Genomic DNA, 14,185 nt, shown 5'->3' with positions numbered 1-14,185 from the left:
CCACTGATATCGAAACCACAAAGCTTCCTGGAAGGCCATCAAAAACATGTCAATACAGGTCAGGATGGATAAGAAGGCAAAAACTCAAAGACAGTGAAGGATTAATCTTTTCAAGTCTTTAAAACAAACGCTTGTTCACTGGTAGGTATCTGAACTTGTTCTGAAAAGGGCACCAAGGTAAACATGATTGAGAAATGGGGGGGAGGGGAGAGAAAGGGGCAGAGTTTAGTTTCTCCTCCCAATGGGGTGTATATTAACACAACACCAACTATCAATTACCTTCAATTCCAAAGCTAATAAAAATTGCTCCAAAATCTTCATGCTTTGGAATTCATTCTGTTTTCAGTTTCAGAACAGGTCGCTTACTGAGTTACTTTTATACACGTGTACAATACGTCAAATATGTAGACACATACATGTGGTGACCTGCAAGAATATTTCCCAACAGATTAAAAATCTCTGTGAAAGTTGCTTAATTAATGAGATGATGCATCTTTTTTTGAATGAGGTGGGGAGAAGGGGAGAGCTTTCTTCTTAGTGATTCTGCTTTTAGATGACTTTTTCTCTTTATTCCAGGGAACCTTTAAACAAACCCAGGGCTGCTAGTGTTAGAGCTTAAAATGAGTAAGGCCTTTTTGCTAATGAACTCCACACTTAAATCCTGGTGTGCTTGCTGAAGTCAACAACTGCCCAACTTTCAGGCCTCCAAACACCACAGTGCCTCAGAGCAAAGAAAAGACAGAAGACCAGCATGAGAGTGACCTAGGACAGAAAGCAAACCCAGCCAAAGCACAATCCTCAACAACTGAAGATGAGGAGGAATGGCAGCCTGTCTCTGCATCACTGTTTGTCCTAGGCAGTGCTAGTCCAATCCTTAAGCCTACACTAAAACAGAGAATTAAAAGAGGGCAGCTAGGTGGCGAGATGGGACAGACCACTAGGTCCAGAGTAAGAAAGAAAGTTCAAATTTGCCTTCAGAATTCACTAGCTGTGTGACCCCAGGCCAGTCACTTCACCCTATTTGCCTCAGTTTCCTCATCTGTAAAATGATCTGGAGAAGGAAATGGCAAACCACTTCAATATCTATGCCAACAAAACCCTAAACAAGGTCACAAAGAGTCAGATATGATTGAAACAACTCAGCAACAACTCCAGAAAGAAGAGCATGAAGGAAAGAAGAGGATCACTTGTAAATATTCAAATCTGTACACTTTAGACAGGCTTCTTCTGCTAGAGATCCAAGGCTTGGTCCCTCAATGTTCAAATCCTCCTCTCACTCCCTCCCGTTCAGCTTTTGAAAATCCTGAACATGAACTCTGAGTGAGCTGGGTTTTATAAATCCAAAAAGCAGATGGAAAACCACTGCTCTTTCCATTTCCCTATGAAGTTTTATTCCACTCAAGGCATGAGTAGTTTCCTCAGCTTCCTGATTCTATTTTAAACTAGAACTCTCTACCAGACAGGCCCAAATTCTGCATAGCAGCTGACCCCATACAATAGCTATCTATCCCTGAGACCAAAATGAAACTTCAAAAGAGGAGTGAGATAGAGGGAAGGAGGGAAAGCAGAAGGAAAGAAGGAAGGAAGGGAGAGAGAGAGAGAGAGGGAGGGAGGAAAGAAAGGAGGAAGGGGCAACTTATTGTAAATAGTGATGACATTCAACATCAGATCCCAACACAGTTTTCCCAGTCAATATTGATACTGCAAGTAGTATACCTATTATTCCTGAGAGCCCACGTAAATGATGAAAAAACAAGTAACTCTTCTCTGTACAACTTTAAAAAAAATCTCACATTTGAGCTGTTAGCTTAGAAGACAATTCTGCCAATAGCTTTACACTAAGTAGTCACATATTGCCAACAACTTATTACACAAATAGTTAAGGAAAGTAATCTATGTAGTTTACCACTGTCTATTTTTGGTTTTATATCAGAGGAGTACTCTGAAATCTCCAACCAACATCTAATACCCGTTTACACCAAGGAGGCTTCCCTTTTTCTCCAGGTTAACAATGCAGAGAAGATACAGACACAGCTCTCTTCTACATGCATCTTTCAGTGGCCAACTTGTTTAGGTAGATGCAAACTTCAACACTTAGTGACAGCATATGGAACCTTCCCTGGACTCTAAAACCCAAGCATCCCTAACCTAAACTAAAATTTTAGGGGAAAGGTCAAGACTGGAAACTAATAATAACATGCATATCATTCATACAATGATGGTGAAGAAATACAACAAGCAGTAGTCTCAGCAATGATATCTAAAAACCACGTTAGACTAAATACACATAAGGATGCCAGCTTGGGGGGCAAAGGAGGAAGAATTTTTTGGGACGTCTAGACAACGAGTTAGATAAAGTCATAATCGGCCATCCTAAAGACTATGCTGGTTTTTTCAGCACAATGAACTTGTACTCCCTTAAAAGGAGATCTTTAAAAGGATTTTTTTTAACTTGAGCAGAGAAGATTAAAACAAAATTAGCAGAGGCAGCAATAGAATTATACGCTTCGTTTCCAGACCCTGAAAGGCTTACCTGGCTTCGGTCTTTATCCACTTTCTTAAAACACTTATTCAATGACAAATTGTGTCTCACTGAGTTTTTCCACCCCGTGGGTGCATTTGCAAAATATGGAAAGTGTTCCAAGATCCAGTTGTATATATCCTTTACTGGTAGTCGCTTGGTTGGAGAGTCTTCAATGGCCATAAATATGAGGCAGCTAAAAGAATAAGGAGGTTTACAATTGGGGTTCTGCCTGGCATCATAGGGCATGTCAGAGTGAGCAGGAGATGGGGGGGTGTCATCATCAATGTCCTGAACAGGGCTAACACTCCTGAGGACTGAATCCCCAAAGCTTTTTAGCAAGTTCTTACTCTCATGCAACCAGTTCAAGTTAGTGAGCTCTTCATCTTCCATCGCCCCCTTCTCTAATCTGATGGCAGGCAAGGCAAAGTCGAGGTCATCGTCGTCGTGAAGGGACTTGGACAAATCACTACTTCTGTAACACTGGCTCAGGCCACTGGAAACACTAATTCCTGAGCCCTCTGGCTTCTTACTGGGAGGCATGACTGGACCCATTTAGGTGGAGGCTCCTAAGCAAAGTAAATTTGAGAGAGAAAAGATTAGCTGGTAAATTTAAGAAAGTATACAAAACTAACTTCCTTCCTCCCTCCCTTTTCCCTCACCTCCACCCACACACTCCCCTACATGGCTACATCTCTTTATGCATTGCTGACATCATTCTACACATGAAAAAGCTAATAAATTAAATCCTTTGCAGCCTGGAAGAGGCACTAATTTTAAATAGGATAGTAACAATAACACTGACATGGGAAATAGTAGTATACTTGTGCTATTACATCACACACACAAACCATTAATGATGAAGTACAAATAAATGAAAAATTAGAAATTCCACTTAAATCAAAGAATCCCAACACTGTTCCTGGTTTTCTAGTGAAACCTCAAGTGACCTCCTCATTATTTTTAATGGTAAGTTTTCACCATCTCCAGGAAATAGGACAATAGAGCAACAACACATATTTCTATTGTACCTTAGATTTCAAAAAGCAATTTTCTCATGATCCTGTGAGGTAGGGAGTAAAGTATTATTAGCTCCATTTTACAGATCAGAAAACTGAAGTGAAATCCTATGATCACGTAATAAGTTTCAGAACTGGGGCTGAAATCCACTAGTCCTGAAACTAAGTCAAAGAGGGCTCAGTCATGCTGCTTTCCTGTGTTTCTTTGGTATCAATACTTACTCAGGCCTACACTCCCCCAAATCCCACAATAAATGTTATTGAGGGAAAGCAAAATAGTATTTAACCATTACATGCATCATATTGTATATACATCACTTTGCTTTCCAATATGTGTACATATATATGTGCATGTGTGTGTATACATATACATACACACATACATATATAATACATACATGTATGTGTGTGCATTATAGCTTAAGGCCAGTTGTTTCAGATTGTGTTGCTCCCATTTTGAACACATCATGACTATATTGTGATTAAACTGTATTGACAAGAGGGTACATCAATTTTAGTATTTTCTTTGGTTTCTCTCCCTTTTTCCTCAGCACTTCCCCTATTCATAAGATAGAAAATCTGCAATTTTAAGTATAGCTGTATAGTCTGAAGAAAAATGAGGAGGAACCCTGTCTGGTCTGAAACAAGAGGCAGGTTTATTTACTAAGGCAAGAAGCATGGGAAAGGAAAAGGAAGTAACTTCAGGCATGTATGAAAGGCATTCAGAACCCACGAGTTTAGGAGCCCTGAGAAGCGAAGGGTTCAGAAGGGTTACTTCTGGCTTTAGAAACTAGGAAGACTGATACATATATCACTACACAATTATATTTCCTTACTTTTATCAGTGACCTAGAACAAGAAGTATATAATAAAATGGCAACTAAAAAATAAATTAGGGAGTGGCAAACAGTATCCAGGGGAATGACCTAGACAGATAGAAAGTTTGGTTAACTTTCTAAAATCCAACATGAGTTTTTTTAAAACAGCTGAAATTATGCAAAAGGGCATTTGGATGTCTGTTTTACAGCTGAAAGGCAGTTTGATTTCTGTGGATGTGGTTACTTTTTTAGTTCGTTATTTAAAAGGGGGGAAAACCTCAAGCCATACATTTTGGAAAGGAGCTAAGACACACAAAATACCAAGGCCTATAAAAGAACCAGCAAGACTGTCTCCAATAGCCTTGACACTCAAAGGATCACAGGATTTGCATCTGGGAGAGACCTTAGCAGTCACAGAGTGCAACCTCACTTTATAAATGTGGAAACCCAGAGAGGGGGAAGTGACTTACTCAAGGCTGTACTTACAAGTGAGTAAATAGCAGAGTCAGGATACAAACAGAGGTCCTCTGACTCCCATATGTATCAAGTCTTCACTGATTTTCCAAAACTAACAGGGATCTCTTCCTCATCTCTTAACCTTTGGGGATTCCTCTTATGGGATTATTATAATCTAATTTGTATGAGAATCTATCTGTAGACAAGTTTTATCCCTCTACTAATGTGGGTCCACACCTTTTTTTGCAGCTCTAGTTTCAGAGTTCCCTAAAGCAAGGAGCATTTCAGTGACTTGACCAAAGTCACACCCAAAGCCTATACATTAGTGAAGTGAAGAACATGGTAAGTGGTTAATAAATGTTTATTAACTGACAACAAACCTCTTCTTACTTTCAAGTCCTGCTCTGGAAGCATTAGAACACATTGCCTACTCACCTTTGAGACAGACAGACAGACAGACAAGACACATATACACACACACACACACAGGAAGGGAATTATCATTTATAGAGTACCTACAAAGTGCCAGGCACTGTGTTTGGTGCTTTACAAGTGTATTTCATTTGATGCTTAGAACACCCGAGAGGAAGGTGCTATTATTAGCCCCTTTCACAGCTGAAGAAACTGAGGCACACTGGTTACTTGACTTGCCCAGGGTCTCAAGGCTAGTTTTGTGTCTGAGGATACATTTGACATCAGGTCTTCCTGACTCCAGGTCCAGTATTCTATCCACTGCACCATCTAGCTGACTCCACGCAGAGCAGGGGCTTAATAACCATTATTTTGAATGAATGAAAAAAAAGCCGTGAGAGTATTTTTTTCTACTCCAAAAAGTTAAATCAGTTAAATCTGACCTATCAGTGTGATTTGGGGCATGTTCTTTCCTTGGGTCTCAGTTTCTTCACTGGGGGGGGGCAAAGTGATACCTGAAATGACCTCTACTCTCCCTTGCAACTTCAAAAGGATAAGAAAGCTAGGAGTCTCATGTGCTATTTTGAAAGGAAATGCACAACACCAGTGTGAAGTTCCCCAAATCAGAAGACAAGAATGAAATTTTGCCAACAAAGGTACATTTTATTCCTGCTAAACAGAAACAACTACAGTGGGCAAGGGGGAGGAGTTCTACTATAACCTAAAAATTTTTCTCTTTATAATTAGATCAAATCTGGGTGTCTTTCTCATAAATCCTAGAGTTCTGAATTTCTAGTGAACAAATGTAACTTCCTATTCCTCAAAGGGGCACAGGCTAGACCAACTATTCAAGCTCAAGTCAACTTGAGCTCCAAATGAAAGTTTTATGTCTCATGAGCTTCTAAACAGGAAAATTATATCATGGCTGACAGTAAAGTAATTTAATTGCACTGTTGCTATGACAACATGCTGCTCTCTTTCTGTTTAATTTGCTTATTTGTCAGTAGCTTCCCAAAGGAATGAACAAGCTATTCTTCATGTTTTCTTTTGTTTTAAACAAACATTTTCTGAGGCCAGCAATAATAGTTTCTTTCTTTAAGGATACTTCAAAAATAAGTTTAGAAAAATGAAGAGTAAGGGAGCAGGGTCCAATAACCTTGTTTTTTTACTTTGCCTATATTCCAACAGCCTTCCTTTTAGCTCCCCCCAACTACATACCCACAAATCATGCATTTTATAGCAACAGTGTGCAAGGCTCTTGACCTCTAAGTTTGGTTTAAAACACATTTTCCAGAAACCACAGCTGAGGATTTTTCCATTATTCTATTTTAACGACAGCACTAGCCAAATCTTTTCCCCTCCCTAGTCTAGAGAAAAAGGGGGAAAAAATTGAGTATGCAGTTAAGCAAACATTTTTTAATATGCTGCCAATTAGGCTGTCCCACAAGATAAGTCAATAGTTCTTCAGTGGTGACCTCCTTAAAACTTTCTTTTCTGAATTAGTTATATTACAACCCTCCCCCCTTGTTTTTTATGCCTTGATTTTTTTAAAAGAGATTAACTGCTTTTAGAAAACCTTGTTTCTTGTTCACTTTAAAAAATTTTTTTCACAATAACTGGCAAACACATTAAAATGTTGAGCCCTCAACAGGTGTTCCTGTAGGTTTTAGAAAAGAGGAGGATGGGGGTGGTGATAGATATTTCAATAGTAAAGGTAAAGGAGTCCGAGAGTTTGTGGGGCCAGGGGCAACTCATTTTCCCCCACCCCAGCTCCTGCGCGCGCACACACTGGGCTCTCTTCTACTGTACTTGTCAAAAACATTTGAAGGGGAACAGCGAAGGCAGCGATTGGCTGGGTTTAGAGTCAATCAGTCCTGTTGCTAGGATACGGGGAAACTGCTCCTATTCCCCACACACAGGGCAGTTGCGAGCTCACATACCTTCACTGCTGGTCAGATGTCATAAACGTTTTACTGGCCTTACGGGTTGCATATCATAAAAATAAATACAGCCCCCAACTTATCATGCACCCGAAGAACCATGATAGAGAAGGGGGTACGTGGGCCTGAGTGGCTGGGTGACGTTTCAGGGGACTTACTCCCCTCTACCCCATCCAAGCCTAGACAGTTTAAAGAGAGAGAGAGAGAGAGAGAGAGAGAGAGAGAGAGAGAGAGAGAGAGAGAGAGAGAGAGAGAGAGAGAGAGAGAGAGAGAGAGAGAGAGAAAAGAAAGCAAAAATCTTTGTTTGTCACATCTCCTTATCTCGGGGTCTGTCTCTACTCCTATGCCCCCCAGATCCCAGTGAGAATGACCTAGTCCTCTTCACACAATGCCAACTCTTGTTTATTTCAGAAGGGATCTCTTTCTTTTTCTTTTCTTTTTTTCTTTCCTTTTTTTTTTTCGGAAATCGAAGCAATAGGAAAACATCCTGTACGTCGGGTCAGGAAACTCTCTAGACCAACCAACTTAGCTCCACTGGGGTTCTCTTCCTCTGCCCACTTGGGCCAACCCAGCCGCATTCCGCACCCCAGAGCAAACATCCTTCCTCACCGCACCCAGATGCCCGGCTGCAGAGGGGTGAGGACTACCTTCAGAAATTAAAACCTACGAGTTGGTCCTTCACCATCTACGGCCCATTCCGCTGGGCCCCAGCCTCACTTCCCCCCCCCCATTTACCTCCCACCCTGGACGCCTGCAAAAGCTTTAAATAAACTTACCTGGCTTCAGCTGGGGGTAGGGTCAGGGTGGGGTGGGAAGGGAGAAGGAGGTGGAGGGTGGGATTAGATTCCACCGCTGCCCTTGGGCGTGAGGTTACAAACTTTCATCTGATGGAAGTGCACATTGCTTCCTCCCCTGGCTAACAATGTGCAGCAAGCTGTATCGAGGAAGGAGGTGGTCGTGGGGAACAGAAGCGGGAAGAGGAGGAGGAGGAAGGGGAGAGAGAGACATGGGACCTGCTGCAGTCGGCCTCCTTTCTTTCCTCTCCCCCGCCCCCTCCCCGGCCCGTCCGACCTCCCCACTCGAGATCTGCAGCGTTAGGGGGCCGGGGCTCGTAGAAGAGCGATAAATTGTTTCCACTGCAAACAAAAAAAGACGACACATGACCAGGAAAGAGGAGGGGGGAAGAAAGGGGAGGGGAGGGGAAAGCAGGAGGGGGGGAGGGAGCCGGAGAGAGAGAAAACGTGGGCTGGGCCGCCGGCAAGCAGGCAGCCGCGACTAGAGCTGCAGTGAGACTAACTGGGGGAGAGGAGCACAGGGCTGTCTGTTCGCGTCTGGGGCGGCAAGCTAGGAGGAGGAGGTAGGGGCTGCCCTAAGGAAGAGGGAGGCCGTCACCCTCCGGGCCCCCTTTCTCTCCTTCCCCGGCTACCTCAGCTCCAGGTCCTAGCCCAGTTCCACTCTGGGATCACGCAGGGGACATTTCCCCAGCCGACTCCGGCTCCTCTCCTCCTGCACTTCTCCCTATGCCCCTTGGGCTAGCGGGGGTGGGGACCTGGGAGGGGGGTGACGCGGCTTCCGAAGAGCCACAGCACGCTCTCCCTTTCTGCTGCGGGGGTCTGGGCAGAGGGGACTCGGAAAGAAAAGGAAAGAGAAACGAACCTATTCGGGCTATTCCGGCCCGCAAAGGGTCCTAAAAGCTCTTTCTCTTCCTTCCTGCCCCCCCCCAAGCTCCCAGAGGTGGGTGCACGCGTGCTAGGGGGCTTCCCTGTACCGTGAAATAATTCCAGACCCTGCAGAAGTTTTGTTTCCTTGCTCCTCTTTCTAAAAGCTCCTGGGGGGTTGGCGAGAAACACCAAATCAGAAGCAGAGCAATGCCCCCTAATTCGGGTCATACCTCCATTCTCAGAAAGCCACCTAAGCTCCAACGTGTCACCCAGGCGGGTCTTAGACAATCTTTCTGCCATACATGGTACAAAGTAAAAATTAAAAAAGGAATTACGACGCGGTTGAGTCTTCAGTGCAGAAAAAAATATTCCACTCCTCCCAAACTACAAATTCCTATCATAACTCCCAAAGCCTTTCCAATTTTTTCCCCTCCAACCCCCCACCCCAGGAGGAAAGTCTTAGCTAAAATTACACTTTTCGGTCTCGCTTATCTATCAGATGAACGATAGCCTCCTGCCCGAGACAGAATTAAAGAAAAACCAATGTCCGTTTTAAAGCAAACCGCGGGTTTTAAAAGCCACTCGGAAGGGGAGCTGGCAATTGCTTGTTTTCCACACTCTGGCAGACTTCTAGGCCAGCCGCTAAAACAAATCTTATCTCCCAGCCCCTTCCAGGAGGTTCGCACAAACCCAATTACCAATTCATGGTCCCACCCACACAAATAAGCACCAGCCCCATAGGAGAGAGTCTCGACAGCCTACGGAGAATTTGCCACCCACTACTAAAAGTCTTCCCTAACCGTCCCCCCCCCATCTTTTCATAGGATGATAGCATTGGCCAACAGGACACGCTAGCGTGGGGGGGGAGGGTTTGTTCGTTCGTTTGTTTTTGGTTTTTGTTTTTTTAAGCGAAGGGAATAAATAAACCTAGCCATTGTACTGACAGGCAATCGATTCAAAGTTCGTCGGAGTCTTTAATGAGGAAAAGGTTCTGTCCCCCCCACCCCAGTGAACCGGCAGAAGTTCTTAAAGGACCAGACAAAACAGAGAAACAATACACAATACTGGAACAGAGTAAGCTCTTAATAACCGTTCGTTGACTGGCTGGTCCATTGAAGGACTGACTGGGGGGAAGGGCTATAGAAAGCACAGGGGTGCGGTGGAAAAACCCAGGGGTGGTCGTGAGACCTGGGCACCATTGCCTCTCCCCCTTGTGACCTAGGGCAAGTCCACTTTACCTTTCTAGGTCTCAGTTTCCTGTCTGTAAAATGGAACTAGACCATTTTTAAAGCTCCCAGTTCTCATGGACCCTAAGAAAATGTTGAGCCTGTTTACATGTGTTCTGTTTTGGAGCAAGATTTAGCCAAGTTGTATGAAGTAGAGGGATATGACCTTATTTGCTTTTAAATTATTTTTTTTTCATTCCTGAAAAGAAGGAAACCAGCTTGGAGATTATTCAGTACAAGGCCAGCTCCTCACTAAGGAAAACAGAATCCTCCACCGTTCACAAGATGGTAGGGTATCTTCAATAAGATGCTGTCACCCCCAATGCAAACCAGAGGGAAGAGATAGCAATAGGAAGACATTGCCCCATTCAAAAAAATCAGGGTTTTTTCTAAGAAAAATAAACACCATGGGGGGGGTTGGAAGGGAAGAGCTTTTGACACTAATCTCAACTATAGTATAAAAATCTTGGTATTCTCAGCACCTGAAGAACAATAAGGCTAGCAAAGAAAGAAAGAAAAAAAACCCAACCCTATTTCACCATTATTACTTTCAAGTCTCTTCAGACAAGTTCCTTAAGTGCTGCTAATGTTACTGGTTAAGAGCATATTGGCAGCCCTTCCTCTCCATGCCCCTGACCTCCCAAGCTACTGACTGGCTCACTCAAACCAGAGTTTCACATCCTTTTTTAATAATTCAAAAGATCAGTGATTTCGTCAGTGTGGGCATTCCCCTCCACAGAAGCAGATCATGACCCCATGAAGGTCTTTAAGAATTGATGTGTATGTTATTCTTCTCATGATAACTCTCTCAATAGTTAGGAAAATCACTGGCCCAGTCTTCAGAACTGACCAACTTGGGAGGGCCTGCCAGAGTTTATGTTCCACTAGCATTCAATTAAATTTCATTCAACAAATATTAAGCACCAACTGTGTCTGAAGATCCCCAGTAAAAAAGACAACTCCTTCACTCAAAGATTTTATGTTCTAAAGGAAAGTGGCCTTGGAGAACCCAGGATTGCCTCCACACTACTACCATGAGGCATCAGAGTAGGATGTGAATGGAAGTTCTCTCTAAATCTCCACTGAAATATGGCACAACTAGCTGTGCTACCCTGGGCAAGTCACTTAACCCTGATTGCCTCACCAAAACAAAACAAACAAAAAAAGAAATATGGTACATTACTCTATTCCCACTTCTTTCTATATTCCTTGGAATATAAGAGGTGGAGTAATGTAGCAGAATAAGCTTCAGGCAGACTATCAAGAAAGACCTTGGTTTGAAACCATGCCTATTAACACTTACTAATTGTGAAGCCGGGGAAAATAAGTTTGTCTCTCTAAACCTCAGTTTACTTAGCTATAAAATGGGTAAGCTTCTTCTCAGCTCTCAGCACAGTGCCTTGGCATATAGCAGGTGTTTTTGAATATATGTTTATTGCTTGTAACCCTAAAGCATTACAAAAATGCTATTATACTTTAAAATATTAGCTATTACAATTTTAAAATAGAGGATGTACAGGGAAACATAAGACCTGTGTTCAAATCCTGCCAGACAAGTGTGAACATGAGCAAGTCAGTCACAACTTCTCTTTGATCATCCTTAAAACAGAGCTAATAATACCAGTAATACCCAATTCACAAATAAAATAACATGTAAAATGTTTGTAAATCTTTCAGCACCTTACATCAACTATCTTATGCTGCTCTGTAAAATCCCTTCCTCAGTTATGTGCCTTTATGGTCTAAACAAGTCAGAGTACTTTCTTTTTTTATTATTTTTTGTCCATTAATTTATTTTTAGTTTTTAACATTCACTTCCACAAGACTTTGAGTTCCAAATTTTCTCCCCATCTTGTCCCTTCCCCCCACCCCAAGACAGCGTGCATTCTGAATACCCTTTCCTCTAATCAGCCTCCCTTCTCCCCCCCCCTTCTCTTACTCCCTTCCTCTTCCAGAGTACTTTCACCTATAGTAAAATCACAAGCTAATTTAAGGTCTGGAGAATTTGGAAATGCAAAGAGTGGGGTAAGGAGCTTTTTAAGTCAAAAGAATTTTGGAACTATATTAAGCACCTAGTAATTATAAGGCACTGTGCAAAGTACTAAGGAGAATACAAAGGGGAAGACTTATCTCTGCTGCCCTTCAGGTTGCTTCCATTTTCATACGTTTCTTGACCCAGTCTTCCCTTTCTACTATAACAGGAGACATTAAGAAGAGTTTCCAGACGAAAATAAGAAAGGAAAATTATCTGGAGTGGGGAAGGAACCTTTTGGCTTGAAGTTTCTCTGATAAAGGTCTCCCTACCAAAGTATGTAAAGAACTGATTTAAATTTCTAAGAGCCACTCCCTAACTGATAAATGGCCAAAGGATATGAGTTATCAAAGGAGGAAACCCAAGCTATCAATAACCAAGTGGAAGAAAATGATCCAAATCACCAATAATTAGAGAAACGCATATTTAAAGCAACTCTGAGGTTCCAATGCACACTCATTATACAAGCAAAAAAGACAAAAAAGGAAAATGACAAATATTGGAGAGGCTGAGGGAAAACAAGCACATGAAAGCCCTGTTGGTGGAGTTGGGGATCAGTCTAGTTGTTCTGGGAAGCAATACTAAATTATGTCCAACAGGTCCCTAAAGAGTGTACACTTTTAACCCCATTATACCATTACTGGGCCTAAGCTTCAAAGAAAGAAAGAAAGGACCCATGCATACAAAAAAATAATTATAGGGGCTATTTTTTGTGGTAGCAGAGAATTAGAAACTGTGGGGAGAAACATCACTTGAGGAATATTTGAACACATTATGGTTTAATGATGTAAGAGAATCATGCTGTAAGAAATGGGGAAAAGGGCAAACTCAGAGAAACCTAGAAAGATCTGTATGTACTGATGCAGAGTAAAGACAGCAGAATCAGATGAACTTTTTATACAGTGACCACATTGTAAAGACAATACCTTTGAAAGACTTAAGAACTCTGATGAGTACAGTGAGTAATCACAATTCCAGGGGGCCAACAATAATTAAGCCCCCTACCAACCGATGAGGGGCTCAATATTCGGAATGAGAAAGATATTTAGACATGATCAATGATGAATTTATTTTGCTTGACTATATATATTTATTACAAGTGGTTTTTTTTCTTTTTTCATTGAGGGGGAAAGTTGATAAGGAAAGAAAATAAATGCGTATTACTTGGGGGAAAAAAATTGAAAAATAACCCTGAAATAGAAGCCCCATGGAACCTCCTCTGACTCAATGAGCAAATTTATTAAATACCTAAAAATGTTTTCCTAAAGCACATGTCACTCCTTTAATTCAATAAACTCCAGTGGCTCCCTATTACCTTGAGAATCAAGTTTAAACTTCTGTTTGGTATTTAAAGGACTTCACAACTCTGTTGCAACTGACCATTCCAACCTTATTGTACATTATTCCCCTTCAGGCCTTCTTACTTCTCTTTAAGCATAGGACTCCACGATCCCTTTCCTGGTCTTAGCACTAGCAGTCCCCCATGCCTAGACTCAGCTCAAACATTCCCTTCTATAAGGAATGAGCAAGCCTTTCCTGATTGACTTATTACCAGTAACCATCCTTCATTGAAGCTCCTTCCTATATACTCACAAATGTACATGTTACTACCTTTGATTTCTCCTTTGACCATGCCCGAAAGCTGCTAGATGAGTACTTGTCATTTTTCTATTTGTGTGCCTCAGTTTCCTCAGCTGTAAAAGGGGATAAGAATAGCACCTATCTCTTGGGGTTGTTGTAAGGATCAATTGAAATAAATTTGCAAAGCATTTAGCACAGACTCCTGATAAATGCTTATTCCTTCTCCTTATCCCTATCTCTACTACTTACAAGATACTGTAGATTCTGTTGGGGAAACAACAATGAATAACACTCATTTAACAAGGGTTTATTTACATCATACTAGATGATGGAGGATATGAAAACAAAAATGAGACCATCCCTGCTCTCAAAGAACTTACACTCTACAGAAAAAAATAGTATGCACATAGATAAATATATAGAGAAACTTGGGAGTGAAGTGTGGAACACTAGTATTGGAAGAACCATAAGAAGTCTCTTCCATAAGCAACAGGGAGTTATTGAGTGTTTTTTAGCAGGT

At 41.9% G+C, this 14,185-nt stretch overlaps 1 protein-coding gene across 6 annotated transcripts in view; it reads right to left on the bottom strand.

The window, feature by feature from the left end:
* The window catches only part of FOXN3 (forkhead box N3), a 504,847-nt gene that overhangs the window by 286,494 nt on the left and 204,168 nt on the right, over positions 1–14,185 (bottom strand). For 5 of the 6 annotated variants that reach the window (XM_078151439.1, XM_078151440.1, XM_078151441.1 and 2 more), the window contains one exon: positions 2,534–3,090. In XM_078151439.1, coding sequence (XP_078007565.1) covers positions 2,534–3,076 — 543 coding nt within the window. In that variant the 5' untranslated portion in view covers positions 3,077–3,090. Of the gene's footprint in view, positions 1–2,533; positions 3,091–7,941; positions 8,313–14,185 lie in introns of those variants that run through there. The other variant, XM_021000335.2, reaches the window with a different exon arrangement.

The sequence above is a fragment of the Phascolarctos cinereus genome, unplaced genomic scaffold (assembly GCF_003287225.1).
Source record: "Phascolarctos cinereus isolate Bilbo 61053 unplaced genomic scaffold, phaCin_HiC Scaffold_3;HRSCAF=262, whole genome shotgun sequence".
NCBI classification, from domain to species: domain Eukaryota; kingdom Metazoa; phylum Chordata; class Mammalia; order Diprotodontia; family Phascolarctidae; genus Phascolarctos; species Phascolarctos cinereus.
This window is presented reverse-complemented; position numbering and strand designations above follow the sequence as displayed.